The sequence below is a fragment of the Impatiens glandulifera genome, chromosome 5 (genome assembly GCF_907164915.1).
Source record: "Impatiens glandulifera chromosome 5, dImpGla2.1, whole genome shotgun sequence".
In the NCBI taxonomy this organism is placed as follows: domain Eukaryota; kingdom Viridiplantae; phylum Streptophyta; class Magnoliopsida; order Ericales; family Balsaminaceae; genus Impatiens; species Impatiens glandulifera.
Window position 1 is genome coordinate 27,393,428 of NC_061866.1, and position 13,598 is coordinate 27,407,025.

A 13,598-nucleotide genomic window follows, 5' to 3' on the forward strand; every position below is an offset into this window, starting at 1 on the left:
TCTATATAAATATTGTTTTCTTTTATTTATTGCAATAGAAGGAAAAAATCTTTATTAACGTTGTATTTTTATTGTGAGTTAATTTAAAAAAGTTACACAACATTTTTTTTTTCTTTTTTTAACGGTGGGTTCTATTTCTCTTTTAGAGTTCAAAACTAATCCCAACGGGTTAAAGCATATAGTCCTGTTCAACCAATTTAACTAGACATATTGCTTGACGGGTTCAAACTCATGACTTCAGATATCAATCTCTTTTTGCTATCAAACTCATGAGGGGTTGTCTCTTTTTGCTATCAAAACTCATGAGGGGTTGACGGGTTCAAACTCATGACTTTAGATATCAATCTCTTTTTGCTATTAAACTAGAGGAGGGGATGAGATATCTAGACAAGCTTTGTACCTAGATTATGTCATTTTAATTTTATGCCATAAATACATTACTAATCTGTTTTTTCAACTAAATTCCATTATTATATTTGTTTTTAAAAAAATGAAATAAAAATAATGCTCAAATTGGTAAGCCTTCAAATATTTAGGTCAAAATAAGAAAATTTATTTGGAGTAAAAAGAGGTATATTGACCAAATGACTAAGAAAGAAACTGTATTGAGATGAAAAGAAGCCATCTAATGAGGAGAAGAAGGTTCCAAACTCACAATAAGAAAGACTGCTATTTCTTTGGAGGTTAAATTAATTGTAAAATCCGGATTAATTTGAATGAACAATCAACCTGTCATTCCTTCATGAAAAACTTCAATTTCAATCATAGTATTATTAAATATCCTGTACTGAATCCAAATGTGCAAGTTTCAATTTCACTGACATAATAATAATGTAACAATAATACAACAAGAGATACTTCTGTTTCTTTTAGTGCACAATCTGAAATCTTTAAAACAGCAAACACTCCAGAAGACCATCAATATCACCGACTTTTTGTTTTTGGATAAAATGAATGGCATTATTGATCGTAACAGGACCCTGGACCAGTGGGAGGAGATCGTGCATAGAAATTATTAACCGGGGCTGCTTGAACACCGCGTCTTGTCAAAAGGCATCTAAAGTATTGCAGCCTCGGTAGTGCTGTTAAGTTTACGTTTTTCGTTGAAATTGCCTCTCTACCACTCCACATGCGCTCTGCAAGTACAAACTAAATTACTCTCACAACTTCTTTATGAAACAAATAAGGAAAAATAAGAGACAGTGACTAGATTAGAACATCACAACTTCATAATTTAGAATACCTGCAGCTGCTGCTGCTCGAGGCCATATGGTTTGTTGAACATTTGAGGAATCTGCTGTCTCGCCCCACATGCAAACCTGTCCACCAATCACAAGGTTTTGTTGTGCAAGATCGTCGATTCCTTCAAGGGGCTCGGCATTGTAGACACCATCCCATTGAACGTCCAAATGGTCAAGATACCAAAATCCCTGATTGCTAAATATGCATCTGAACCCTTTGGCAACAGCCTTTGCACAAACACCACCGCCCAACCTGCAATAGTATCAACGCTATTGTGAAATTCTTTATAAATTAAGTTCCATTTTTGAGAAAAAAAAAGAGAAGAAAACTCACCAGTTATGTACAATTGTTTTTGGGTTCAGTTTTGTTGCAAATGCATTGAAGGTCTCCTCCCTGCAGTTTACAGAAAAGAGCAATTAGGTCCATGCAACTCCATAAACGTGTCTCTCATGCAATATAAATTAAATGTGATATCTCAATAATGTGGCCAATCAACCAGAGCAAAATTTTACTATCATGATGCATAAGAAACATTTTCCATTTCAAGTTTTCATGATTTATTCCAAAATGAAACCGTGTTAGCAAATAGCATGCGATTCTTCTCTTTTTGTAAGTTAAAGTTTGTAGTAATAACGTTTATATAGAGTGATAGTCTTCCATTAGGGTAATCAAATGAGAAACCTGCTTTTCCAGCCTAAGAGATAAAATGTTAGGGATTTGTACAAAAAATAAAATTTGTCACACAATCGTTCATGTTGCCACCACTTGACACACTGCCACTCAGACTCAGATTGCCTAATTGGTATAAAGAAAAATGAACTGGATTAATCAAACCTTTTTGCAAGTTGAAGGTGGAAAACACAAAGTGTTTGCATTCAATGAGGGATATCAACAATTTTTGCAAGTTGGAGGGGAAAACCCAAAGAAATTGGGTTCAAGAGAGAAAATCAAAATGTAAACAAAGTTGAAGGGGAAAAATACTCATTTATCTTTTTCTTTATTATGTACTGGAAATTATTCGCAGAAAGATTGATAGAACCTACATCATGTAAGTTCACTTTTATTTGCATTACATACCAGTTGATGGGGGTCCAGTTATGTGATATTGCTATCTCTTGAGCTCTGAGTACAAAATACTGATACGCATCTTTGGAAGTCATGTTATGATCTTCTAGCCTGTCAATAGAACAATATGCATGAACTAAGATTATGTGAAAACTCATCAATCTTCATGAACACTCATCCTTCATAATGTAATAGATAGAGAGTCCGAACAAAAAGGCAAGAGTTATTTAACATCAATGTGTTAAAGCTAGTTGTTAGTGATTTTTTTTCAAGGGGTGGAATTTTATGAAATCATATCCTATTAATGTTGGGCCTCGAGTTAGAAAGTATACAAAATATCTGGAATACAATTCACGAAAGGGAACAATGGCCAGTTACCGATCCAAGATTTCTCAGTCATAAACATTTGAAACTGTTTAGAGCTTAAGCATGCATGGAGTTTTGGCCATATCTTGAACTACATTTGTGATGTTTAGCTAACAAAATACATCTAGGGAAATAAAGAAGTAACAGGTAGGACTGGTACCATTGTTTTATATGTGGAGTAGAGTTCCAACAATCTGCAAGATAGCACCATTTAAGCATAAAAAGGATCACATATTTGTTATCACATTTTATGATGCGTAAAAATCTACATTGTTAAAAAGCACAATGATCTAGAAAATAATCAAGATCATGATCCATAAAATAATCTTATACCAAATGAATCAGATCACAATGATTTAGAAAATAATATGATATGGATCATGATCCAAAAAATTGGATGTCATGATTCAAAGAATACATTCTTATACCAAATGAAAAAAAAAAAAAATCACTTTCAATTAAACTTAGGTGATTTTTCAATGGAAGCGTGATTGAGCAAGAGTTTATGAAAAAAATACCACTTTCCAAATAGACTAACATCTCCCTTTCTGAAGAGAAAATTCAAATGTTAAAAAGTTCAAATGAAGAGTTGTGCCTTTCACTTTAATTTTTAACTTCAATTAGCAACACATTAAAATAAATCTCCTCTCAGAGTTTTTAAATGGCACATAAATAGAAATTCCGCACCTTCATATTCTCCATACCGGAGGTCAACATGATTTGGCGATCAGGATGTTACATTTTGTGAGTAAACAAATCATGAAAATGTCCAGCAAACAATAAGATGTAAGAAATATTGAGATGTGAACCCCAAGAAAAATATCCTACCACATTTTTGTAACCTTTCAAGTTTGGCATTAGTAAATTATTTTTCTTGAAAAAAAGAAAGATCAGTAAATTACTGAAAACAATAGAAAAGAAGTGTACACTTTTTCTCACTATGTTTTGGGCAGGAAAATATGTTTGCACCCTAAGAAGGAAACTACTTCACACCACCAACCTGTATTGACCTCATCACCTCCTAAGTGGAAAAGCTCGAATGGGAATATTTTCCTCAGGTCTGCAAGATGGTGGAATTAAGTAAGAGTCAGAGAGATGGAGAAACACAATTCTACTATACACCTTTACAAACACATATTTTTTCTTAGTGATCTCAATAATAAAAGTTCACTGAAATTGATCATAGTAGGACTAAATTATTGTTGTTAGATTATCTTGTACCAGACAACTTATCATATTAAATTATTTGGAGGCTATAGATAGGACATCACAAAATATATAAATAGTGGAAGCTTAGGCATTCAGACAGTCCAACAAGTACCCAACACAGAACACAATTGTTGAGAATCAAGCTGAAGATCTATCTATACAATTTGGAGCAGGATACATACTTCTTATATTAGTTGATAGAATTAAAGTGGGTTACTTCTTGCAGACATAAAAAAAGGCTTTTTGTTATAATAACTTAGATAGTCAATAAGCCTTGGCAATATTTATTTCAAACGCCCGTCTAGCTCAGTTGGTAGAGCGCAAGGCTCTTAACCTTGTGGTCGTGGGTTCGAGCCCCACGGTGGGCGTTTATTTTTATTTTTGTGTTGTAAAAAAACAACTTAGAAAGTCAACAAACATTTGTATAAAGAAGGGAAATGTTGATGAGTAGTGAAACTTATGTGATAAAAGGAGATTGACCTGCCAAAATGCCAGAGATCAAATCGAAAGTATAACCTTGTGGTCGTGGGTTCGAGCCCCACGGTGGGCGTTTATTTTTATTTTTGTGTTGTAAAAAAACAACTTAGAAAGTCAACAAACATTTGTATAAAGAAGGGAAATGTTGATGAGTAGTGAAACTTATGTGATAAAAGGAGATTGACCTGCCAAAATGCCAGAGATCAAATCGAAAGTATAATTTTTTGAAACATCCAGAGGTTCTCTGCAGGATGGGGAGGGCCAAAGATCAGGATAACCAATACCCCTGCAGGAATAGACAAAGAACTGAACAGAAGTTGCATGGGCATCTAATAAACAAATTAAATAGACTTCATCAAGTAAACTACCATCAATGTCTCAGCACTATAGTTCTCAATTTTCAGTTTTCAACATTCATATACCGAATCAAGCTTCTTAATATCATCTTCTGTTGGGGATTATAGTGCAGGGTAATATATATATATATATATATATATATATATATAAGAGAACACGGCAATATTGTTAATATACAGTAGAGCCTTTATTGATCTTGTTCATGAGATAAGTTTAGTATTAGTAGGAAAAGTTATGTTTGTGTGTAATTATAACTACTATTGTTGAGGGAAGTTAATTACCTTTTGTTTGAAATGTAAAAGTTTGTATTAATAGAGTTGTCACAAAGAGACCAAAGAGGTTTCAGTAATATGTATTTACCATGATTCAGCATGACCAGGTACATCAATCTCTGCCAGAACATTAATACCTGCCATAAGCCACTTGCACTAGTCAGAAAAGGAAACATAGTAGAAAATTATGAAGAAAAGACCAATCATCTTAGATAAGTTTACACCAGTCAATTAAAATGGAAACAGAATACCGCTGCTCCCATACAAAGTGGCATTGCTTGCTTTGCTAATGCGCAGAGAAAAAATGAGTGACAGTTGGATGTTAAGAGAAAACTAACTTAATTATGATGACTAGCCTAAAAGAGGTTAATAAAGATAATCACACGCCCAAGGTTGATATCAACACACAACAAAACATTGTATCTGAGAAATAACGCATCGAAGAAAGAAAACAATTACCTCTCATTTTGGCATAACTTCACATTTGCATCGGGACATGGAAAAGAAGAAACGAGGAACATGGTCAGATTAAGTGCCTTCAAAATACAAAGCATAGGCAAAGATACTCCCAAATAAGTGAAATACTACTCATGTAAACTTTACACTTTCGCATATTTTCAGTATTAAAGATATCTAAGAGAATATTTGCAAGCATATGTGACATGTCTTAGCCTCCTAGGGTTAGGTTTAGTAGAGGGGAAATGTTCTTGAATATAGAATATACAAAGTAGTCACCGAACTATTAGTTAGGATATAAATAGAGTACTCAAGTTAGTTGGGAATACAATCGGTATTCCTGATTAATGTTGTGTATAAATATTTGAGGAGATATTTGTATAGTTTTATGAATGAAATGAAAGTGATTTGTTAGTTAGTCACCCTCTCATTCCCAATTCTCTCTAGTTCTTATCTCAATTCTCTCATTTATGATTTGGAATCATAACAGCATACTTACGAAATAATTTTTAACAAGCCAAAACATGTAAGTTTTACTGTAGTGCAAGTTTGATAAAACTTTAGTCACCTAAGTCAATATAACAATGTTGTTCCACATTATAAGGCCTTTTAAAAAAGGGAGCTTCTAATGGTAGCTATTGAATGTTTTAAATGACAAACATCCACTACCTCATTAGTGCAAAACCACACTTTAATGCTCAAGCATTTTTTTTGCTAAATGTGTTTAGCATTATTTGAGTTCTTCAATCAACTTTAGGTGAATGACTTTGGTGATTTTAAGCAATAAACAAGTTTCTTTTTAAATGTGAAGACACAATATAAGTATCAGTCCCAGGTCCCATTCATTGAAATATAGAACTAAATTAATTTGTAAAAGCAAACAAAAATGAAAGATTGTTCCAGAAATAAACTATGAGAACTTCCTAAACCTGTTGGCCTTCTGAATGAATAAGTAAACATTAATAAAATTCATAGCAGGAGCTTTCAAGATGGAAGTTCCTTGAGAATAAAAATTCTTAACCATTTCTAGCTACCAATGGAAGCATCAAATAATGCACCAACTCGTCAGCTGAATTATCAAAATCCTAATATAATGTACTGGATAAAAGTTTTTCCTATCCAAATATCTTCAAGTTACACATATCACTAAGTCTTGAACACTTGAATAAAATCAAATGAAGTGTCCTCAATTTTTATAGATAACATGTAAGATGAATTAAATTCCATTCAATTTAAAGAAGTGGGACTGAGCAAGAAGGATATCAGCAAAGGCCCAGTTAGATTTTAGAATTGATTGTGTAAAGATAAATAAGAACTATTTAATTGAGTTCTTGATATATTTTATTGAATAATTGATGTTACAATCGTTTATGTATTTATAAGACTAGTGAACCTCTTAACTGAAAAGTTAACTAATAGGAGATTAACTGAAAAACTAACTAATAAGGAAAGATAATAAAATAGATTTAAACTTTTGTTTGGATTGTGATGATGTAGCAATTGATTCCTTGGAATCAGTTGTTATGACATTATCAGGCAAACCCAAACCAGCAGCCCACAAAAAAATTGTGGACCACACAGAAGAATTTGACTACACAAACAACCCCTGAAAGCCAGATACTGAATAAAGAAAGATCTCAAATGAAAAAGAAGACTTTTCAATGATCTAAAGGTAATATGTGAAATGATGATCCCTGGCCTAGATAATGTAACTTGTAAGTGTACAAGAATTGGAAATATAGAGATCTTACTTGACAATTTCATAAGCATCTTCAATGGTGTAACGTTCCCATTTTGTATAGGCTCCTTTCCATAAATTTGGATATGTAGGTACTTCTAGTGGAAATGACTCTTCGTCTACAATGTGCCAGTGGAAAACATTCTACTGAATGCAATTCCAGTTATCATAGTCCATTCGTGTTTTAAATGACAATTAAATAGACAATAAGCATACAAGTAGTAGAAAAATTTTAAGTGCCAATAGGGAATAGATTGTAGCAATATCTTACAAGCTTAGCATATGACATAGATTGGATTATTTGCTTAATTGTGTCCACAGGATAATAGTGCCTTGATGTATCTGCAAAATAATACAACAATAATAATTGGTGACCCATACGAAGATCAAATAAAAATTAAATAACTTATCTTAACCAATCAAGATTTTTTGCTAACCAAGCATAAGTCCTCGATATGGAAACCTGGGTTTGTCTCTTATATACCACGGAGCCTTATACACTATGACAGTCTTACTTCCATAATCATAAGAACACAACTGGCTGAATGTCTGCAAAACGTATCAAAGAAAGAATTGATCAAATGGATGCTTAAAATTCCATGTGGGTGTTAGATTTCTTTTTCTAGGTACAAACTTTTACAAGACACCTGGACCAATTTTGCATTAATCCAGCAAACTATAGATACCAACCTATATCATTGTATTGGTAATTGCTATTTAAGAACCTTTCTTGAAAATAAAGAAATATTTTCAAATAATGCAATTGTAGCAAACATGTCTTTACGAAAGAGCAACATGACCATCAATGATATAAGATTCAGTGACACTTTCCTTTCATGTGATCTTTTTGTCATGGGTTTCTTATGATTCCTTGGCATCCATTTGTAATTCACATTAATAAATCAAAAGAAAAGGTCTGGTGATACTTGAAATAAAACATGCTCATCTTGAGTGGTTTGTTCTTGTTAAGGTTTGCAAGTATAGAATGTGTTGGTACCATATATGATTAGGTTGAATCATAAATTGAAGTACTGTTTTTATAAATCATCTTGATTTACATTAATATTAGTTTATCTTGCCCGCATTATGTGGAAATCTTCCCCTAGTCAGATAATGCAAATCAGAATTAAGTCTAGACTAGGACAAATAACCCAAAACTTGGAAAAACAGGATCCACGACTGGTCTTGCCTTCCAATAAAATGATAGTATATATGAGCATTAGGAGGGTCATAAGAAACAAAGACCATCTACATATGGAAGGAAATGAACAAACACATGAACCAAAAGTGAGAATTGGTGCTTGCTCATAAATGATGGACGAACATCTATAACAAAATTGACCAACAATAAATAGCAATAACCACAAATAACTATGGAACATACCTCCAGCCCTCGCAATGCACCATAAACAGTATTAGCCTGCAACATAGCGAACGTGATTATGTTGCTCAAAAAAATTGATCATAAATGTATATGTTGCAGATGCTAACAAATATTCTATTGTAACCTTCTTTGTTACCCAGAACAAATACAAAATGCAATAGATTCTATAGTTCGTTTTCATATCTACTTAATGAATAACCAAGTCAATTTTATTATGAAAGTATGCAGAAAAAGTATTAATATGAATAAAAATGAATAGCACTTCAATACATAACTCAAAATGGTGGTCCAGAAAGAAACCTTCCTTTTTGGCACTTTCAGTTTCAGCATACCTCAATTGTGGCTTCACCGATAATTGAGTGATCGTTTTTCTCTGCCACCAACAAAGTATAGCTCTCGTCCACACCTAGTTGCAGCTGTCAATTACACCAGAAAACAACTTACTACCCGATAAACAGTGTTAAAACTACTGCTACTACTACCTGATAGAAACAACAAAATCTAATACCGTCTCATCATCAGAATTGACGATTATCCGTAGCGTGGTGATATCGTACAATGTCCTTCCACTAAACGGAAACTTGGAAAACCAAGAATTATGCTTAAAAATGAGCGATTTGTACCTCTGGAACGCCTCCTGTACAATAGTGGATCCACCGCCGTCTCCAGTAACAGATAGAGAAAGATCGGGATCCACAGTGAGAGTTCCGTTAGCGGAATGAACTTCCGATGGAAGTGGCCATATATACACGTGTGATTCATTAATTTGAGATGCGGAATCAAGACCTAGAGGTCGAGAATCGGCAAGGCGAGATATAGAAACATAATATATACAGAAAAGAAGGAAGATGATCGTTATAGGGATGGCCTTGAATGAATCTCCGGCCATTTTTGTCAACCGGAAAGGAAAGGAAGGAAGATGGATGAGAAAGAAATGTGATGGGTGGTTACTTGAGTAGACTTTGTAAGTGAGAAGATTCCGGTAGTTTCTTTCATTACTGTGTGTCTCTTTTACTTGGAAAATTAACCGAAACAGTTTTTACTTCCATATGTAACCTACCATTACCATGTTTTCCCAGAGAAATGCAGATCAGATCTTCTACTATCGAATGGGGTGTTCCCCTGTTGTTGCGGACCAATCAAAACTTAGCATTATTATTATATTAATAAATTAAAATTGGGTTGAAAGAAAAAAAGAGAACCCGGAACCCGTATTTTATTCCGGGTTCAGCAGAAATAGAAATGAGTGAAGCTTCCTTCACTTCACTCTGTTTTACATGACCATTGAAGAGACAGTCTACACTGTTTTACATAAAGTTGTCCATGTAAAACTAATTGATATATATTCACTGTTGAGTGAAGCAAACTTTAATTGACTCTGATTTATAAATTATGTTTATAAATTTATTTATGATGTATTTAAATGATTAAATAATAATTCATATAATTTTATTTCTGATATATATAAAATAATAATTATGAATTAATATAATTTTATTTAAAGATCAATTTAAAATAATAATCATAAATTATGTGATTTAAGATATTTAAATTAATTTTTATGAAAAATTATAATTATATGTTATAAATTCAAATGAATTTGTACAAATTATTTTATAATGTATATATTTATATATTTAATATGCACAAATTTCTTTATAATGTATTGACATATATTTTGACAAATTATTTAAAAATTTATATAATTATATAATTATATATTAAATATATACATATAAAAACATATTTTCAATTATTTTTAAAATTATTTAAATTATTTTGTAAATATATTTAAATAAATTTGTAAAACAAAAATATTTATTTTTTTTTGTAATATATTTGAATAAATTAAAATATTATAAAATTTATTTTTAAGATATTTAAAAAATATATTTAAATTATTTTATATTGTATATAATTATATATTAAATATATATAAATGTTCATGTAAAACCACTAACATATTTATGTAAAAACATTTATACGTTCATGTAAAAGCATTTATGCCTTCATGTAAATTTGCAAAAGAATGAAAAAAAACAAGGGAGAAGCTAGCTTCACCAGGTAAGGCTTGTTTTTATTTTTTTAAATACCTAGTGAAGTTTACTTCACTTCTATCAGTGCTGTAAATATTGAGTGAAGCAATCTTCACCTGGTAGTGCTTGTTTCACTCATTTGAGCGCTGTAAATACCCAGGTGAAGCTAGCTTCACCTGGTAGCGCTTGTTTTTTATTTTATTTTGCAGACTTACATGAATGCATAAATGCTTTTACATGAACATATAAATGTTTTTACATAAATGTGTTAATGGTTTTACATGAACATTTATATATATTTAATATATAATTATATAAAATAATTTAAATAATTTTTTTTAAATATCTTAAAAATAAATTTAAAAATATTTTGTTTTAAAAATTTATTTAAATATATTAAAAAAAATATTGAACATTTAAAAAAATACATTATTGTAAAAAAAATATTTTAAAATTTATAAAATTTTTAAAACAAATTATTTTAAATATTTTAAAATTTATAAAATTTTTAAAACAAAATATTTTAAATATTTTAATATATTTAAATAAAATTTTAAAACAAAATATTTTTAAATTTATTTTTAAGATATTTAAAAAAAATTATTTAAATTATCTTATATAATTATATATTAAATATATATAAATGTTCATGTAAAATCATTAACACATTTATGTAAAAACATTTATATGTTCATGTAAAAGCATTTATGCCTTCATGTAAGTCTGCAAAAGAATAAAAAAAAATAAGCACTACCAGGTGAAGTTTGCTTCACCTGGGGATTTACAACTCTCAAATGAGTGAAACAAGCACTACCATGTGAAGATTGCTTCACTCAATATTTACAACGCGGATAGAAGTGAAGCAAACTTCACTTGATATTAAATTTGTAAGATATTAAAATGAATTATTTTAATTATTTTATATGATTATATATTAAATATATATATATATATATATATATATATATATATATATATATATATATAACATGTTCAAAGTTTTTTTGTAATATATTTAAATAAATTTGTAAAAAAAATATTTTAAAATTTATTTGTAAGATATTTTTAAAAAAATATTTAAATTATTTTATATTTTATATAATTATATATTAAATATATGTAAATGTTCATGTAAAACCACTAACACATTTATGTAAAAACATTTATACGTTAATGTAAAAGCATTTATGTCTTCATGTAAGTCTAAAAAAAAATAAAAAAACAAGCGCTACCAAGTGAAGCTAACTTCACCTCAGCGCTCAAATGAGTGAAACAATCAGTACCAGGTGAAGCTTGCTTCACTCAATATTTACAGCGCTGATAGAAGTGAAGCAAACTTCACTTGATATTTACATTTGTAAGATATTTAAATTAATTTATTTTAATTATTTTATATGATTATATATTAAATATATATATATAACAATATGTTCAATATTTTTTTTAATATATTTAAATAAATTTTTAAAACAAAATATTTTTAAATTTATTTATAAGATATTTAAAAAAAATTATTTAAATTATTTTATATAATTATATATTAAATATATATAAATGTTCATGTAAAACCATTAACACATTTATGTAAAAACATTTATATGTTCATGTAAAAGCATTTATGCCTTCATGTAAGTCTGCAAAATAATAAAAAAAACAAGCGCTACCAGGTAAAGATAGCTTCACCTGGGTATTTACAGCGCTCAAATGAGTGAAACAAGCACTACCAGGTGAAGATTACTTCACTCAATATTTACTGCACCGATAGAAGTGAAGTAAACTTCACTAGGTATTTAAAAAAAATAAAAACAAGCGCTACCAGGTGAAGTTTGCTTCACCTGATAACGCTTGTTTTTTTTTTATTCTTTTGCAAATTTACATGAAGGCATAAATGCTTTTACATGAACGTATAAATGTTTTTACATAAATATGTTAGTGGTTTTACATGAACATTTATATATATTTAATATATAATTATATAATATAAAATAATTTAAATATATTTTTTAAATATCTTAAAAATAAATTTTATAATATTTTAATTTATTCAAATATATTACAAAAAAAATTAAATATTTTCGTTTTACAAATTTATTTAAATATATTTAAAAAATAATTTAAATATCTTTCAAAAATAATTAAAAATATATTTTTATATGTATATATTTAATATATAATTATATAATTATATAAATTTTTAAATAATTTGTCAAAATATATTTCAATACATTATAAAGAAATTTGTGCATATTAAATATATAAATATATACATTATAAAATAATTTGTACAAATTCATTTGAATTTATAACATATAATTATAATCATTCATAAAAATTAATTTAAATATCTTAAATCACATAATTTATGATTATTATTTTAAATTAATCTTTAAATAAAATTATATTAATTCATAATTATTATTTTATATATATCAGAAATAAAATTATATAAATTATTATTTAATCATTTAAATACATCATAAATAAATTTATAAACATAATTTATAAATTAGAGTCAATTGAAGTTCGCTTCACTCAACAGTGAATATATATCAATTAGTTTTACATGGACAACTTTATGTAAAACAGTGTAGACTGTCTCTTCAATGGTCATGTAAAACAGAGTGAAGCGAAGGAAGCTTCACTCATTTCTATTTCTGCTGAACCCGGAATAAAATACGGGTTCCGGGTTCTCTTTCTTCCTTTCAACCCAGTTTTAATTTATTAATATAATAATAATGCTGAGTTTTGATTGGTCCGCAACAGAGGAACACCCCATTCGGTAGCAGAAGATCTGATCTGAGAGAAATGATAAAGAATACTTTCGGAGCTCGTACGAAAGTGAACGAAGTGACCTCGCTTTTATATAAAAGAGATCTTGTCCATTTTGCATAACAACGAGGTCTCTTTTGTATAACAGCGAAATTATTCTCGTATAACAGCGAAAGTGACACGAACTGCTTCCCCAAAGTCGTGCTCTCAATCCTTTTTTATTTTCC

The 13,598-nt window shown here is 29.6% G+C and overlaps 1 protein-coding gene and 1 non-coding gene across 2 annotated transcripts; one reads left to right on the plus strand and one right to left on the minus strand.

Moving 5' to 3' along the window:
- Window positions 1-790: 790 nt before the first annotated feature.
- LOC124937762 (beta-hexosaminidase 1) lies at window positions 791-9,506 on the minus strand. The gene is made up of 15 exons (XM_047478082.1): window positions 9,075-9,506; window positions 8,899-8,982; window positions 8,567-8,602; window positions 7,620-7,731; window positions 7,454-7,524; window positions 7,196-7,326; window positions 5,448-5,464; window positions 5,077-5,125; window positions 4,545-4,645; window positions 3,674-3,733; window positions 2,834-2,867; window positions 2,320-2,418; window positions 1,576-1,635; window positions 1,244-1,494; window positions 791-1,136 (listed from the first exon to the last, which is right to left on the minus strand). Exons 1-15 carry the CDS (start codon window positions 9,453-9,455, stop codon window positions 961-963), a joined length of 1,662 nt encoding a protein of 553 aa, XP_047334038.1. The 5' UTR covers window positions 9,456-9,506; the 3' UTR covers window positions 791-960.
- On the plus strand, window positions 4,178-4,250 carry TRNAK-CUU. The gene has a single exon. It is a non-coding gene; the product is annotated as a tRNA-Lys (tRNA).
- Window positions 9,507-13,598: the final 4,092 nt, after the last annotated feature.

What these genes read in the sequence shown, in the direction of transcription:
- LOC124937762 (XM_047478082.1), bottom strand. Translation starts at nt 9,455, where the DNA reads ATGGCCGGAGATTCATTCAAGGCCATCCCTATAACGATCATCTTCCTT. An exon ending in GTGCATTGCGAGGGCTGGAG is followed by an intron (nt 7,732 to 8,566) that starts GTATGTTCCATA and finishes TACGTTTTGCAG; the next exon opens with ACATTCAGCCAGTTGTGTTC. An exon ending in AAAACAATTGTACATAACTG is followed by an intron (nt 1,495 to 1,575) that starts GTGAGTTTTCTT and finishes ATACTATTGCAG; the next exon opens with GTTGGGCGGTGGTGTTTGTG.